General features: G+C 41.5%; 2 protein-coding genes across 2 annotated transcripts; one reads left to right on the top strand and one right to left on the bottom strand.

Moving 5' to 3' along the window:
* The first annotated feature begins 286 nt into the window (after nt 1–286).
* rrp8 (ribosomal RNA processing 8) lies at nt 287–4,767 on the top strand. The gene is made up of 8 exons (XM_034113409.1): nt 287–490; nt 591–707; nt 1,225–1,465; nt 1,593–2,484; nt 3,274–3,403; nt 3,492–3,598; nt 3,689–3,785; nt 4,333–4,767. The coding sequence occupies exons 2-8, from the start codon at nt 603–605 to the stop codon at nt 4,450–4,452; spliced, it is 1,692 nt and encodes a 563-aa protein (XP_033969300.1). The 5' UTR covers nt 287–490; nt 591–602; the 3' UTR covers nt 4,453–4,767.
* Nucleotides 4,768–5,416: 649 nt separating this feature from the next.
* Nucleotides 5,417–15,691, bottom strand: si:ch211-149e23.4. The gene is made up of 14 exons (XM_034113288.1): nt 15,577–15,691; nt 13,002–13,331; nt 12,116–12,424; nt 10,289–10,570; nt 10,043–10,199; nt 9,544–9,713; nt 9,160–9,441; nt 8,730–9,029; nt 8,357–8,641; nt 8,100–8,262; nt 7,292–7,452; nt 7,068–7,143; nt 5,924–5,951; nt 5,417–5,791 (listed from the first exon to the last, which is right to left on the bottom strand). Exons 1-14 carry the CDS (start codon nt 15,641–15,643, stop codon nt 5,642–5,644), a joined length of 2,760 nt encoding a protein of 919 aa, XP_033969179.1. The 5' UTR covers nt 15,644–15,691; the 3' UTR covers nt 5,417–5,641.
* Nucleotides 15,692–16,819: the final 1,128 nt, after the last annotated feature.

A 16,819-nucleotide genomic window follows, 5' to 3' on the forward strand; every position in this document is an offset into this window, starting at 1 on the left:
AAGGTTCTTTATTGTCAAACTAACATAGCTACAGAGTAATTATGTCGTTGAAACTGTACACAATTGCACATTTATTACAATAGGCCTATATCTTGTTGATATCATTATTTAAGTCAAGTCAGTGTTTATTTAGGGTGCAGAATCACACACATAGTTTCATGAATTATTTAGAGTAAATAAGAGTTGTATTAAAATATCTGGTAGGGTAGCCTACTGGCATGGATGTATAATAAGAACTGGGCACTGGACTACATGTCCCATAAATCCCCGCCTGTGTCTTTACGTCATCAACATGCGCATGTAGTTCTGTTTTGCTTCCTTCAAGCACATGAGACAAACCAACGTGGCTTTTGCTTTTGACAAGATATTTCTGAAGCAACTTCATGTAGTTACATGGTTATTAAATTAAACGTTTTTGTGCCATCACCGACTTTAACAAAAGCCGATTGACAAGTAACATATCTCGTTGTTCTGCTTTAGAGACAAACTGGTGAGTGACTGAATTAGCAGAGTTAGCACGTCGATAGAGAAGAAGTGACACCCGCAGACTTTTTCTCCTCTTTTTTACATGTTTGGTTTTCATTTTACAGTCCTCAGAAATCATGTTTAATGAGGAAGAAGAATGGAGTGATGAACAAGACGCTAAAGTCCTAACCGAAACCGTCCTCAGAAACAACCAGAAGGCGAACAGCAGTACAAATGCCAAGGTACATGTAAATGCAGATAAGCAACCTGTTGTGAGTAAGTTGTAAAACAAATGAGCAAACGCAGTTATTTCCATTATGATGGCTGTATGTTACCTTGAGTTGTGTAAGTGTATCATACAAAGCAGAAAATGGTGCAACATAATGAATGCATGATAGCCAGGCAACTTACCTGCACATTTTCTAAAGTGTGTTTGGTTTTTGTTTAAATTATGTTCCTTGAAACATGCCAGACGGATGGATTTGAATAGGAAAAAAACATAAATTAACAAAAAAAGTCAAAGTAATTATTGTGTTGCTATCATGCCACATTTGGTAACAGAAGGACAAATATTATGTTGACATAATTCTTCCCTCTTTCTTAATAAAACAATTTAAAAACACATTTTTCATTAAGGCAATTTGTTATAAAGGAAGCTATTAATATTGTGTTTTTCACCGTTACACACTGTTTTGAAAGAATACTGAGTATTTAGGTTGAAGGGCTAATTACGATATCTGAAATGTATCCCCTGATCAGGCTAAGCTGGTTGGAAAGAAGAGCCTGATGCGGACCCTGCAGACCCTGGGGTCGGTACCAGAGTGGAAGAACGAAGACAAAGAGCAGGGAAGTGACAGTGAGGCAGAAGTGGTCCCGACACACCCTAAGAGAAAGAGAAAGAAGAAGAGAAGTAAAAGGCGAAAGAAAGCAGAGGACGCAGACCAGACTGCTAATGAGGAGAAACCTGTACCAAACAAAAGGAACAAATATAAAAAAATTGGTGAGTAATTACATGCATTCCATCATTTAATTAATATTTTTGTGTGGATAAGTATTTAAGCGTTGAATATATTCTGAAACAGGACATTTTGATATTAACTATATCAAAATGTATTTCTCTCCCTTAGTGACCCCGGAGGCAGAAACCACATCTGTGGGCAAGACGGAAGAGATAAAAGTGACCCAATCCGACACAGTAAATGGAAATAAACCAGAGGACAATGAGCAACTAAACAGAAAACAGTGGAAAACAAAAATGAAGAACAAGAGGAAATCTAATAATAAATTCAGAGAGAATAAGCATGAGGAGTTAGTCAATAAAGAATCTGCAGAGCCAGACAAGCCAAAGGAAGACGTCAAAATAATTCCAAATACCAAGAGTCAAACTCCAGCAAAGAAAAAGGTAAAGCAACCTAAACCACAGAAAAGGAAAAACCCTGAAGAGGAAACTGTTGTAGCCGCTACAACAGAGAAGCCGGAAATTGGTGGCAAAGTTGAAAAAGCTGAAAAAAAATCTCCTGCTGGTGTATCAAAACAAAAAGCAGAGGAACCTATAGTGGAGATCACAGAGGATCAGCACCCATCTCCCAGCAAAAGACTGAAACCTGAGCTGAGCAAAGCAGAGATTCTGAAAAGAGAGAAGCTGCGCAAAATGCTCCTCAGCCAGCATCAGGTCCAACAGCACCAGGTCCAACAGCACCAGGTCCAACAGCACCAGGTCCAACAGGACGAGGTCCAACAGGAGGGTCCTGCGGAGACGGAAGAGGAGCCTGTGGTACCAGAAGAAGAGGGGCAGCAGGACCGCTCCTCCTCTCTCCGGTCCCGCATGGAGCAGCGTCTGGAGTCAGCTCGTTTCCGCTACATTAATGAAGTTTTGTACAGCACGACCAGCGGAGAAGCAAAGCGTATGTTCAAACAGGACCCGGAGGCTTTTGGGATCTACCACAGAGGATACACTGCACAGGTCCAGAGATGGCCGGCTAATCCAGTGCAAGCCATCATCGCTTACATTCAACTAAAGTGAGCTTAAAGGCAATGTAATGTAATGTTTTGCATGTAGTACAGCATTTTGAGGTTTGTCAAATCTAACCAGGTTTGTAATTTGGACATGGAAGTTCATACTTGACCTTTGACAACAAAGTGTATTTATCTAAGTAGCTTTTCTGAGCATTCAACTGAATCACATAGTCTTCTTCAGCAACTGGCGCTAGCTCGAGTGTCCTCATGTGACCTGAGGGGCAAAATATTGGTTACTTAATTACAAGGAGACCCTTACACAACACTTTGACAACGTTTTGGGGACACTTGAGCTCCATTCGCCAAACAAGACTGAAGGATGCATTATAAAGCTGCAAAAAGATAGTTAGTTGACATAGGATTTTAAATATATTCTTACACATTTTTCAAAGGGTCTACATATATTTCTCAGTTCAGCCCTGTGGAAAAATCAATTAGGTTTCCGACCTCTACGGAGGCTGGTATCACAATCATATACACTGAGAGAAATATAATTTGTCATAAAGTCCTTAGTTTAGTTCAATATATGCTGATGAAGTGACAGTAAATACCATTTTATTATAGCAATACAGCTCAAGTCTTTCCAAACAATTTAAGCAGACCACAGATTCTATCCTTCCAGATCAAAACGCGCACCAGTTTCAGCCTTTTCTCAAGACGTTAGCACCACCTTTTTACACCCTCAAAAGAATGAAAACAATTCAATAGCATTTTTGTTTCTTCCAAAACTCCCATTATCTGCTGTACACAGTACTTCTAACCCTGCTGACTTTTTTTTATCATCTATTTCAGGCCTCCCACTCTGGTGGTTGCAGACTTTGGTTGTGGCGACTGTAAAATAGCGAGCAGTGTGAAGAACAAAGTGCACAGCTTCGACTTGGTGGCTACATGTGAGCTTGTCACAGTCTGCGACATGGCCAACGTGAGTGTCATTGTGTCATTTTTCTGCACGCTTATAAATGTATAATCTGTGAGATTGTTAGAAAATAAAACACCTTTTCTCTTTGCAGGTCCCTCTTCCTGACAGATCTGTGGACATCGCTGTGTTCTGCCTTTCTCTCATGGGGACCAACCTGGCAGATTTTCTAGCAGAGGCCAATCGTGTCTTAAAGATTGGGTAAAGTGTTTGGTGTTATTTATTAGATGTATGGCAGATCGATGTATGAATACTATATGTGTGTATAACCATTTTGCACCATCATTGTAGGGGTGTCCTCAAAATAGCAGAAGTGGCGAGCAGGTTCGAGAACGTGCGGAACTTCGTCACTGGGCTGGCAAGCCTGGGATTCAAGCTGTTGTCCAAGGTGAGGCAAGAAACTAAATAAGAGGACAGAAACACTTTTATGTTTGTCTACTTTCACTAGTGCGATTAATATCAATCGATTAGGCGCATCGTTTGTCACAATTGTTTGAAACCCGCAATGGTTGTAGCCTTTCCTCCTTTATAAAAACCTTGATTAATATACAATTATAACTAGTTTTGCATGTAAACATCCACATTAAGATGTTTTTCGCCAACTGTACAGTCCTAATTAAACCTTCAAAAGTCAATAAAAGTATCATAATTGTATTTTTACTTTTGTGTAGTCAATAAGAGGGAGTAAGTAGCTGGAAGCTGCACCTTTCTGTGGGCAAAAATACATTAGGTAGAAAATATTCCATGCACTCTGTGACAGGGACCTGGCTAAATATATCAAAGGTAGATTAACATATATATGTTGATGTGAATAAGAGTTTACCCACATGATGGCTTGTAGCTTTTACTCAAGCTTATACATAGAGTAACACATCCACTCAGTGACTAACCGTTTAAAGATAAATAATATTTTGTTTCTTTTTTTCCCCCTTAAGGAATCGGAGAACAAAAACACTCATTTCTACGCCTTTGAACTAATGAAGACAGCAGACGCTCCAGAAAATATAAAAACATTTGGACTGCAGTTGAGGCCCTGTGTCTACAAGAAAAGATAAATGAATGTGAAAGGACATCCGTGTATGTCATATTTTACTTACGCAGTTCAGTTCCTAAAGCAATAGTTGTACATTTGTATCAAACTGTTTTGATTGTATTGCTACATTTTGAAGCCTCTGTAATTCACAGTTTTCAGCTGTTTAATTATCTTCATTATTTGTACATGTTTTCTCATGTAATACAGTGCTCTGTCATCATATGCCGTCATTATCTGAGATCATGCTGGTTCCCTACCCTTGTCTCTGGTTTAAGATGTGCTGATCAGTGAAATAACCGTGTGGTGTTTTGTTGGAATAAAACCTACATACAGTTTGGTTGTCCTAATATAATTGATGTCCATCCAATCCAGTTTTTTTTTTTTTTTATTTAAAGGAAAGTAATGCTAATTGTGAAATGTAAAAGAAATACTGAAGACTGGTAAAAGTAAAACATAATATTTGAAACTGTGTAGTGACCAAATGACATCACTGTCAAATTATATCTTATGTCAATTATATTGAGTCATTTTTTTGTACAGCAGTTTTGTGGCACTAAACCTTTTATACAAAATATCGTTTCATTTTGATTACTTCAAGAAACTTTGTTTTACTAGCAAATACTTTGAAGAGTTCTGAGTAAAAACTTAAAAAGAAAACAGATTTTAGTTTTTGTGGCTGTGACTAAAACCTCACTCACTCAGCTGTGTGTGTAATCATTTGCCACAAGAGGGTGTAGCAACACAGCGACCTGATGTGGGCGGGTGAGCTGAGGATGAGTGTGTCTGTATCTGGAACCTGCACTGACAAGATTTATTTTTAGAGTTTCTTAGTCGTCACAGCAGATGGTCCTCACTGATTTAGTTGACCAAGTTTACCACAAGGGCAGATGGTGTGAAGCTAAAGTAAAAGTCTTCTAAATCTGGAGATGGGATGGTTGTTAAGTCGTATGGTAACACGTAAAAAAAAAAATATATATTATGGGTTATTTTATTCAGAAATACAAAAAAAATACAATCTGCATTAAAAAAACATACAAAATTCAAGTAAGTTAAAAAAGTGCCAAAGTAATGCGAGTCAATACAAATTGGTTAAAAAAGAAACAATCTCACAATTAATGCTCATAAAAATACACTGAAATAATGAACAATGTGGCAGTTGCTGTAAGCCTTATAGTTTGTGCAGAATATGTAATCCGAAACTGATTTTATCTTTACACTGTGCTCTTGAGATCGATGACTATGGAGAAATTGACCAGCTGATCGTATTCCTCACTGTCGTTTTCTGTCACTGCTGGCTTCTTCACCTCAGGAGAGCCGGGCTCCTGCATCATAGAGGTCAAGGCCGAGAGAGACTCCTTCTTCTGAAGTATTATGAGAGAAAGTAAGACAAAAAGAACAGTTTGAGATAATTATTTTTAACGTTTTAAATGTGCATCATAATTTAATAAAACCAGAAAAAACACTTTGTTCATGTTAACTGAATCCAAACATACCTTATATTGTGTCTTGCTGTATCCTTTGCTGTAGAACAAAAAACAGATTGTATGAATCATGAGAAATCCTGTGTACACACTTCTGAGGAACTCGTAGGGCTGAACGACACCACTAGATGGCCCTGTGACTCAATCTAACACTGACTTCAGTTCAGATGGACATGTTGCAGGTGTGATGCATTATGCCAGAGGAGGGTCAATGAGACAGACAGCGAGGGGTGACCCGAGGCCTCATCCTTCTCTCTCATGTCAGAGGCAGCAGCTCACTTTGTTCATTCATAACCTCAGTGACAACCCAATGAAGACTGCTGGGGTCAAAATGTGTCCCCAGCACTGGAGGGGGGGTCAGGGGGTTTAACGTTGGTCCCAAAATAGTTTTTCTCCCGGGGAGTCATGTTTTCTTGGTGTACACTGCGTGACTGACCTTCCCAAATTAGCCTGACAGGACCCTCCCACTGGAGCAGGGGATCTGTCAACCAATGGCACCTTGACCAAATGTTCTGACCACAGAGCCAGGCCTATTGAAAATGCTTCTGAACTGCTGTTGTGCCGCACAGTGCAGATTTATTCCCGGCAAGATCTGATCCTGATAAACGGTCCTGACAGAAGTTAGATCTGGCAGTGAATTTGAAAATGTGGAAACTTCTGCAGGCAGAAATCATATTGTTTGTGACAGATATCCCACATCAGTCGTAAAAGACGAGTGATTCACTGTTTCTTATTCTCAAAAGCAAAGATTACAGTTGGATTTGTGGAGTTTTCTCATTGATGAATGGGAGCTCAAATTTCATTATACTAATAACTTCCTGAAGATGTGGACTTTTTATCTTCCCTTTTGCAATGTGGCGTTAGTGATAATGGGCCAACGAGGAAAATGGAAAATAGCTCTGATTTTCTCACTGACAAATGGAACATTTTCTACCTGTCTACAGACGGGGCTGTGGCGGCAGAGGCACCTGTCTGCTTCAGCCACACTGTTTCCTGTTTGTGAATAACAGCCTGATGCTGGGGTTAGTGGGTTGGTTGGGTATGCGATCCGCGCATCCTGTTTGTCTCGTATAGTGTGCCACAGACAGAGTTGCCCTAATTTGCAACACATCACCTGCCCTCTCCCTCCTGTAACCTGTGCAGCCATTTAACTTACCAGCAGACCCACAGGGTGACAGCGAGGATGAGGAGGATAGCCAAAGCCGAAGACATGCAGATTATGGCTGCAATTGCTGAAACACATACATAGACACAGTTGTATTAACCACAAATATTAAACAAAAGTCTCAGAAAAGCTCATATTTATATTTGAAACACACTTCAGGATATTGATATGCTCAGAAAGCCTTTTTTTTTTTTATTCAAAAGATGACAGCTCACCTAGATGTTTTTCCTCGCTCGTGACCTCCACCTGTATGTTGACTGTGGCTGTGTGGTGGTAGAAGGACGCCTGGCAGCTGTAGAGGCCTTCATCCTGCTCTGTGAGCTCTGACGGGAACACCATGGCAACACCGTCCATTTTGACAGATGAGCCGTCACTCCTGAAACACAAGAGATTTTTAACTGAATATGTCTAAAAATCGATTGTCTTTGGTCCTATATCACTTGAAAAGACCAAAACCATCAATGTGTTCGGTCATCTTTCAAATGTTACTGACTTCCTTACTCAATGCTGTCTCCCCCCATAAGTGCTTACTAAATACATTGTTGAACATTTATCCCAACCAATGTGAAGTTTAACTTGTTTGTAGTGAGTTTATAAATCACTCCGGCACTTATGTAACAGGAGTAAATGTGAATAAGTTGTGGGCTTTTTTCAGCCCCGAATACATGTGTGCTCTCGTGATTATTAAGGCTGCAGGGTGTGTTTGGGGAACTGCCCAGGTGTTTTGGACAACAAAAGGACTGTGGAACAAGCTGTATCAGGCCATTGCTACACTGACCATTCATTTATGTTTTTTGTCTTTTCGTGCAATGTGTTAACAAGAAAAACAAGAAAAAAGGAATATCTTCAAACCAACTATTAGTATCGAAATTATCCTGGATGATGTCCATGTCGTGCAAACAATCCAGTTAACATTTTAAGGTTGGTAATTCTTAACTCTCATCAATGGGGGAAACAATTATTTTGTGTTGCATGCAGGTGCTTCCTACTGATGGTTTTCTGAGATAACAGAGGATACACCACCTTTTACAGTTGAGGTTGTACTCTGGTACATTTCCCTCGACTCGGAGCAGTATTCTCTGGTTGTGATGATCCTCCTGGAGAGCCAGTCTGTGTGCAAAGGGTTCATCACCGTAGCGGCTTTGCAGAGGAGTGGTGTGGTTAAGGACTGTCACAGCGGAGATATCTGCAGGAAAGTCAGGTAAACCATCGCTGAATGCATCACTGTGAATTATTGGGAGTTCAGAAGTTCATAAAAGCCTTTTTTGTGTTAAACTCACAGTATCTGGGGATGGGAAGGGTCTTTGTCTCTGTAGCTCCATGTTCAGACTGATAGACACAGGTCAGCTGCTGCCCCTCATGAAGGGCCAGAGGGAACAGATAAGTCAGCCGGGCTTTCCGGACATACCCTTCAGACTCTGAGTGCAGGGATGTCAGGCCTTTGGTGTTTTCGGGAAGGACCCATTTGAGGTTGGTCCCCACACCCTCCCCTGTGCAGTTACACACTGCCAGCCAGAGGGGAGAGTCCTGCTGTCTCACCACTGACACACTCATCAGAGGGGCTTCTGAAAGAGAAAACAAGGAGTGACAGGAAGGGGGTGAGCAGCTGTGTGAGTCACAGAGAGAAATATCTCGAAGAAAGAAATAACGTACTCGGCCCAAGAATGTGTATTGTTTTTGTTTCTGGTGCCTCCAGGCTCAGATGCTCCACCGTACACGTCAAATTCTGACCAGAATACAAAGAAGACAAGAAGCGTGCAGAGCTGCGGGCCGATACCAGACCATCAGCCTGGACCTGGGTCTCAGACAGATAACTGATGCTGTTGTCACTGTTTCCAACATGCCAGGTTATTGTTGCTGCAGGGGCAACACTCTCCACAGAGCAGTCCACCTCTGTGTACTCCACACCATCTCTCCTCTCAGTGCTGGAGTTGATGGTGATGTTTGGGCGAGCTGAGTGGGAAAGAGAAGTGAAACTAAAGGAAGTGGTTTTGAGTAAAAATATAAAATATATGACACTTCTACAGCCAAATGTGTCCAGTACTCAGACAAAATCATCCATTGCATGATTTGTCGAACATACCGCAAAGAGGGAGAGTTATGCTTCTGTTTTCTGGCTCCTCAAACGCAGGGTGATTTATCACACACTCTGCAGTGAGCTCCCAAGGCGAGCAGGCAGGGAGGAGTAAAACTCCTCTGACAGAGTGGCTTCCATTATGAGAAGTGAAATTGAACCAAGAGACTCCAGACACACCCTCTGGTAGAAGCCAGGACATGTTAGCAACGGGAACAGCATCAGCTGCTGAGCACTCAATCACACTGTGTCCATCTTCAGCCCGCAAATCAACCCGTATTGTTGGAGGCACTGAGAAGATAGAAGGATCCACATCAATAATTTATAGAGGAATAATACAGACATTTCAAAATGTAGTCATGGAAAGAAACATATGCAGAGACTTTCACTTACCAGGCTGTATAACTTGAGGTTTAACTGTGACGTTAAACTTCAGCGTTGCTTTAAGATGGTGATATGAGAAGGAACATTCATACAGGCCGGCGTGCCAATGCTCCACAGGACCCTGAACTGTGAGGCTGCTGCCAACCAGCTCCACACCCTCAGGCAACGGTCCATCATCTCTAAAAGGCAACACAAGCAATAACACAAGGAGGAATTCATTCTTCATTTTAATGTTTTACCAACATTAAAATATGAGTGTTTTTTCATTCAGGAAACATTTCTAAATCTGGTTCCTGCAGTCTATCGCTTGTGGTTTGGTGCCAACAGACGTGTTACCACATCCTCTAGTTGTTTCAGTCTATGCGTACAGGAGGAAAAAAGGAGCATTGATGTTGTTTTTGTCAATATGTCACCCCATATTTTTTTTTCTTTGCACGAGACTGCAAAACAAAACAAAACATTCAAAACCTAAATAAACAGTTACCAGTTTCACATGAATATTTCTTACTTCTGGCAGGTGACGTTGTAATGTGGCACATTTCCCGTGACCTGCAGTCTGATGACGGTGTCACTCTGTCCGTCCTTTAGCTCTAAAGATTCAGTGCCTTGAGAGTCATCACTGTTTTTTCTCATCTCTGAGAACAATAACTGAACTCCAGACAAATCTGCAGAATAAAAAGCACATATATTCTCTGTGACTTCTACATCACGAGCATCAGCAGTTTTTCAGAAGCAGAATGCTGATAACACTCACAAAAAGACGGCAGTGTTAGGACTCGTGACACTTTGTCTGTAAATGTAGGATGGTCAAACACACAGGTGACATTGACCCCCTCGTACACAGCTGCAGGGAGGAGCACTGAGCTGGTCTTTGTGTCTGAGTCTGAGTGCTCCTCTCTCTGCAGATCTTCGTCAGTGTTCAAAGCCAAGGCGATGTCGGTGTCAGGTCTCCCTCCAGACGAAATGCACGAGACCACCCAGAACTCACTTCCTCCGTTTTGTACCATCTCTGCTTTAATAGTCACATTTGGACTTGCTAAAAGAGCAGGAAGAAAGGCGAGAAGAGTTATTTTTAATGTTTTTTCCAGCAAATTAAAAAGTCAGATATCAAGTTGAGGCTCAGGGTGTTTTTGTTGAATAGGAGCCGGTGGCCGGATGAGCTGAATGTTAGCTAAACACGAGCCGTGAGGGGCTTCTGCTTGGGTTCTGGAAAGTGCTGACTTAAGCTTATCACCTGTCCCATCTGTTGGCCGGGCTGCAGCTGAGAGCAGATGTCTGGCCCAGCTGCTGTCCAACCAACGCTGAGAGAACCACAGGATTTAATAAAGGGAATCAGCAGAGATCACAGGCTATTAGCAAATATATCAATGTTGTGGCGTTGTACAATAGCCAGCCATTCCTAATGAGTTAAGGAAGGGTGTGTGCGATTAAAGTGAGTTAAGCACTTTAATCGCTTTAATCTGTTAACACCTAAATTATGTGTAGATTTAACCACTGCAGTTGGAGAATTACCTATAGCCTAAGCTGCATTACTTCAGTGGGGTGTGAAAGTATTATGGATAAATTAGCTGGCCCTATCATGCTAATGAGAGCAAAGCAGCCAAAATGCAGTATGTGACCAGTAGGGGGCATCTCAGTTTGAAACCGGCATTCCGCGAGGAGGAGCATTAGTGAGAGCTTTTAAAGATTGATGACCAAATTTAAAAGGTCCTCATGAGCAACATTATACTGCACCACAGGTACATTTGCTAAGATTGGGCCAACTGATTTGTCTGATGTTGGCCTCCAGCTGCCCTGCACCAAATGTCACTGTATACGTGACGGATAAAGAGGAATTCAATTGAATCCTTCATTTCAATTTAACATAAGGCAGGAGCCTAAATGTGTGGTGTAAAATTAAACATTGCTGGTTTAGTTGAGGTGACAAGAAATCCAAGCTTTTGAGTGTTTTAGTATCTTTACTACTAGCTCCTTGTACTTGCTTTAAAGTTGTACATGAGTCGTGTTAGACTTCTAGATGCTAGTGCCATCTGAAGATGAATTATTTGAAAATAAATATTCCTGTGTCTAAATAAAGCATATGTCCTTGTTTTCTACATGTTTACATTCATACCTTATGGTGTGCAAAAACTTTGTTGGTGTTGAAAGTGGGAACTTTGGAAAATAAATGTCACCACTCAACTAGAAATGTTTTTTTTTTGTAATCAATATTTGAGTTTAAAAAAATGGTTGATTAAAAAAAGCAATTTAATTGCTTACTGCACTGTGGTGTGTTAATAATTAGTTACTGGGCTGTTGCTGCATTATGTTGTTCCATATGCTCGACGCCAGTGAAAAGAGTGCATTCCCACATGAATGCATTGCATTGTGCAATGTGATTTATGGTCTGTCACTGTGTATGTCTATAGAGTGGGAAGGAAGGGCCAGTGTGAAAAATCAGCAGGAAAATGTTATTGTGTTGTGAGATGCTGAGTCATGATGCACGTTTACAAAAAGACCCTGACTGGTGATGCAATACAATATGTCACCTCCTGGCAGCACGGACGGAGAAACACAGCAACACTGAAAACATTGAGCTTACTGAAGGTTTCCACCCTCACTGTGGTGAGAGTGGGCTTTGGGAGGGTTGGATGTTGGACCACGCACGTCACGCTGTCCTCGTCTTGCAGGTGGGTGGGGAAGCGCAGGATGCTGCTCAGGGTGGAGGTTCCGTTTGAGTGAAGGGTTTCACTCACGTCCACAGTGAAAGGGTAATCTGAAAGAGGGCGGCTGTCGACCAACCAGCTGATCTGAGGTACAGGTCGGCCACCGAACGCAGAGCACGACACCGCCTGGTAGTGAGCGCCGTTTATAGTCTCTGAGTTCACCTCGACCTGAATATCCGGCCGAGCTGAGAAGAAAAAGTCATGTCAAACCACATTGTCAGTGTTTTTAAAGGTCCCCTATTATACTGTTTTTCATCAATATAGTTTAGGTCCCAGATATATACAGAACATGTCTTTGAAGTGTTTGGCTCGAAATACCAAACAGATCATGCATTGTAGCATCCCATAAGCCCCTCTGTTTCAGCCCTGTTTCAAAAGATTCCCGATCTTTAATTTAGATGAAAATAAGGTGCCACTCTCCATGCCCCTCTGCGAGATATTTGGTTAAAAAAACACAATGGTGCTCTAGGAAGAGATTCAGGTGATAAGGTGGGGGGTGTTACCTTGGTTGGTGATTGGCTAATGGTTACACAAGCCAAATCGTTATGACATCATAAAGTGGCCAAAATCTGATCAGCTCATTTTCAGACGGTTTTTATATAAATGGATCAGGACAAAAAGAGAGTGAATCTTTTTTCATGAAACTTTCAGAATCTCTTTACACAGAGGGGACACATGTTTATCTATAAAAGACATGAAAAAGTGGATTTGGCATAACAGGTTACCTTTAATGACTAAAGAATTACACCCAGCTTTGCTTACCTACTACAGTGAGGAATACACTGTCGAAATCATACTCTTCTTCTGATCTGAACTCACAGATGTATTCTCCCTCTACTTCCACGCTGGACACCTGCATGTGAATTGTGAGGTTGGTGAGAGAGACTGGGTTTGAGACGTTATCACGGCTAAACGGTTTGCCATCAGCAAATCCCGCCAGTCTCTTAAATTTAATTTTGGAGCTTGTCCGGCGTTTCCACTCGGCGCTCTGGATCTGGCTCTCTCCCAGATATATACATCTCAGGTGCACGTCCTCTCCCAGCACTGCTGTGATGTTGTGTCTGATCTCAATAATTAACTCTTCGCCTGGACCTGAGACACATAACAACAAAAAGTTCAGTAACAATCAGAGGTCAAAGGTTTACCTGAGCAGTCCCACAATTGCAAATACTAGGGAAACAGGAATGATGTGAGGGGGTAGGGGGGCAGGCTGATAGATGTCTGTTGTTGTGCTTATGAAAGGGGTTTCTGCAGCTCCTATTGTCTTTTACTAGTTAGGTGAAACTGTGATTAATGAGAATAACCGGGTCATTGGTTATGAGGATCATTTTATCATAATTACAACATGCCAATGACTAATCAATACAAACAAGACTAAGATCCTGTCAACATGCTATGCAGCTCACAGGGGCAATGCTAACATGGCAATGTTTAGCTGTAAGGTTTATCATGTTCACTATCTTATTTTACAGTATTTACGTTGTATAATTAGTAATTTAGCAATTAACACAAAGTACAGCTGAGGTTGATGTGTTTATTTTTGCAGACATAAGGTCATAAACACACAGGTCGGGTTGGGCCAGAGGTCATCTGGAGATTGGAAAAAAATAAATATTTGACCTGGCAATCCATCCAATAGTTGTTGATGTAGAGAAAAAGTCAAGGGGTCACTTAAGTTAGCAGGATACATCCCCTGGTGACCATGAATGTCTGTTCAATATTTAATAGAAAACTATTCTTCTTAACTTCAGACTCCAGACCAAAGTGATGGACCAACCCAACACATATCAAATGAAGTGCATTGATGCAGCACTGTTCTAGTCTTGGTGGCTGCTTAAGCGCTTGACAACACAAGCCAGCATTCACCAATTCACACACTCATTTATATAATGTGACAGAGGCTAAACTTCCACATGCAGCCTGCAGAGATGAAACCACAAACCTCTCTGATTTGCAACCCAAAACTGATATGAAAGTATAAGTCAAAGATAAAGTTGCCCTCTTATAATTGAGGGGGTGAAGACAGGGAATGGACATTGTGCACAAAATGACATTTGGGTAATGCAACGCTGTCCCCTCAGAGTATATTCAATAGAGGACTCCATTATGTTAATGAAATGAAAACAGTCCAAAAGTTACGCCCTGATCCATACCCAGACAGCGGCGGCCGATCAGCCGCGGTTAGGGGAGGATTCAGAGGAAAGGACATTTAATTTGAGCTGACAGGTTTTAACACTAAGGACAGTGTGGTGTGCAGACTCAATGCATACAAAGTCCCTTTCATCCTGCTTCCTCTGCTGACTTTATCCAAGTGCACCTGAGGACACAGTTTGCCCCATCAGCCATCTGAAGCCAAGAACCTCTATTCAGCTTTAGAGACATGATGAGTAAAAGTGTGCTGCCGCATTGCTTCATGGTTAAAAACAGAGCAAACAGCCAGCTGCTGCAGTCTAAACTTAAATGTTTGCATCAAATGCTGTGAAAGCTGAAACTCTGCATGTCTTACTATACATCACAGCAAAATGGAAACAATGTGGAGACCCTCCAAAGCCTTTTAAAAGGACAGGGAGAGAAATAAATATGCTGGATCAGTTCAATTATGCCTTGTGGGTTTATAATTTATTTGTCCTTGCAGGTTACTGCCAACATTTATGTCAGCCAAGCACGGAAAAAGCACACCTTAAGGATACAAACAAAGTAATAACTAAAAGAAAAAATCAGTTATTCATGCACTGCATCATATTTCCTGAGCCCCAGGGCTTCTTTTTCTCACCAAACAGCAACCATTCAACAGTTGTACACAGCAGCTCTTCATCGCAGACTGGGGATGTGGTAAACAACTAAGGCTTTCGACTTTAAAAAACACATGCTTAAACTTTAATCTCCAGCTACAAGTCTCTGACTCTGCAGAAACAAAGACTTCATAGTGAAACTGTACAGTAGGATCTCTACATAACTGTAGGCTGCCAAGGGTTTCCCCCTTACACAAAGAAAAACCTTAACGACCCTAATATATTAACTTTTAAAGGCTGTAAGGAAACGTATGTGGTTTTAGGTGACACCTCTGGTCAATAGTAATAAACTGACTGCTGGAGTGCCAATGCCAAAATGCCATCAGCAACATATTGCAAAAATAGTTATTATTTAGTGTGTTCAAGATGCATTCAGCATGTGGCTTTATTGCCTTTGTGCATTTGTAATTGGACTAATCACATAGGAAAGCCACAACAGCGCTGCTTAGTGTGAATGCCACAGGTTAAACAAGCCCTTAAGGACCAGTAAAATAAGCCTATAAACAGCTGACAGTCACAGATGGATTGTAACCCTGCAGACTCACCCAGAATGTCCGAGCAGTGAGCAACATTTAGGACAAAAACCAGAAAAAGCAGCCCTGAGCGTCCCATGATGGTGTCATCAGAGCTGGATCCGCATCAACTGACTGTATGTGAGGCATAAGGGTATTTAAATTGTGTCTGCCTGTGTGTGTGTGTGTGTGTGTGTGTGTGTGTGTGTGTGTGTGTGTGTGTGTGTGTGGTGTGTGTGTGCGCGCGCGCGCGCGTGTGTGTGTGTGTGTGTGTGTGTGTGTGTGTGTGTGTGTGTGTGTGTGTGTGTGTGTGTGTGTGTGTGTGTGTGTGTGTGGTTTATGGTTAGAGGTATACACCCTCTACAGCTGACATGAGGATGTTTGTGCCTTGAGGTGTGCATGTTTGCTGCCACTCAAACACCCATACGTGTACAAGGTTCTTTATTAGTCATACAACCATAGCTAGTTATGTCGATGAAATTCTTAAGTCACAGGCTTCTCCAACAGTGCAACACAATATTACAGAAAGACAGAGAAATATAGTGCAAGTAAATATTAAAAGTAACTGCAAAAAGAAAGGAACAGTTTAAAAAAAGTGAAATATTGAAATAAGGGTCTATATGCAAGCTATTTGAATGATATATTAGGTAAATAGATAAATGATTACTAAGTAGCAGAATGTTATGAATGTTGTTACAGCAGTTCAGGTGTTTAACTGTCTTATCGCCTGTGGTATGAAACTGTCTCTGAATCTGTTGGTTCTTGCCAGGATGCTGCGGTAACGCCTGCCAGACGGCAGCAGACAGAACAGTTTGTGGCTGGGGTGATGGGGGTCTTTGATAATCCGTAGGGATTTCTTCCTGAGCCGTTGGGAGTAAAGATCCTCCATGGATGGCAGCTCCGTCCTGGTGATGTTCTGTGCAGTTTTCACCACCCTCTGTAAAGCACATACACACAGTATTTTAGATGTGCATAATGCCACTTCTCCTTTCTTGCTTTCTTAAAACAGAAACGGGGCTTTTGTGTTTCATTTACGCAGATTTACATGTCTATCACGGTTTTCCTTTCAGTATTTTGAGGCACATGCACTATGAGTGTGTTCAGTGACTCTGCGACCTCTTGTAGCAATGCGCCTTGGGAGGTGGTAAATCCATTCATCATTCATAACATCATGTCCCAGCGTGGGCACTCAGAGACTGACTGTGTGCAAGTTTGGGAAATCATTCACTTCTGGATATTGTTTTATAGCGTAATGCCACTCTTATTCACTTGGAGA

Source organism: Trematomus bernacchii, unplaced genomic scaffold (genome assembly GCF_902827165.1).
Source record: "Trematomus bernacchii unplaced genomic scaffold, fTreBer1.1, whole genome shotgun sequence".
Taxonomy (NCBI): Eukaryota; Metazoa; Chordata; class Actinopteri; order Perciformes; family Nototheniidae; genus Trematomus; species Trematomus bernacchii.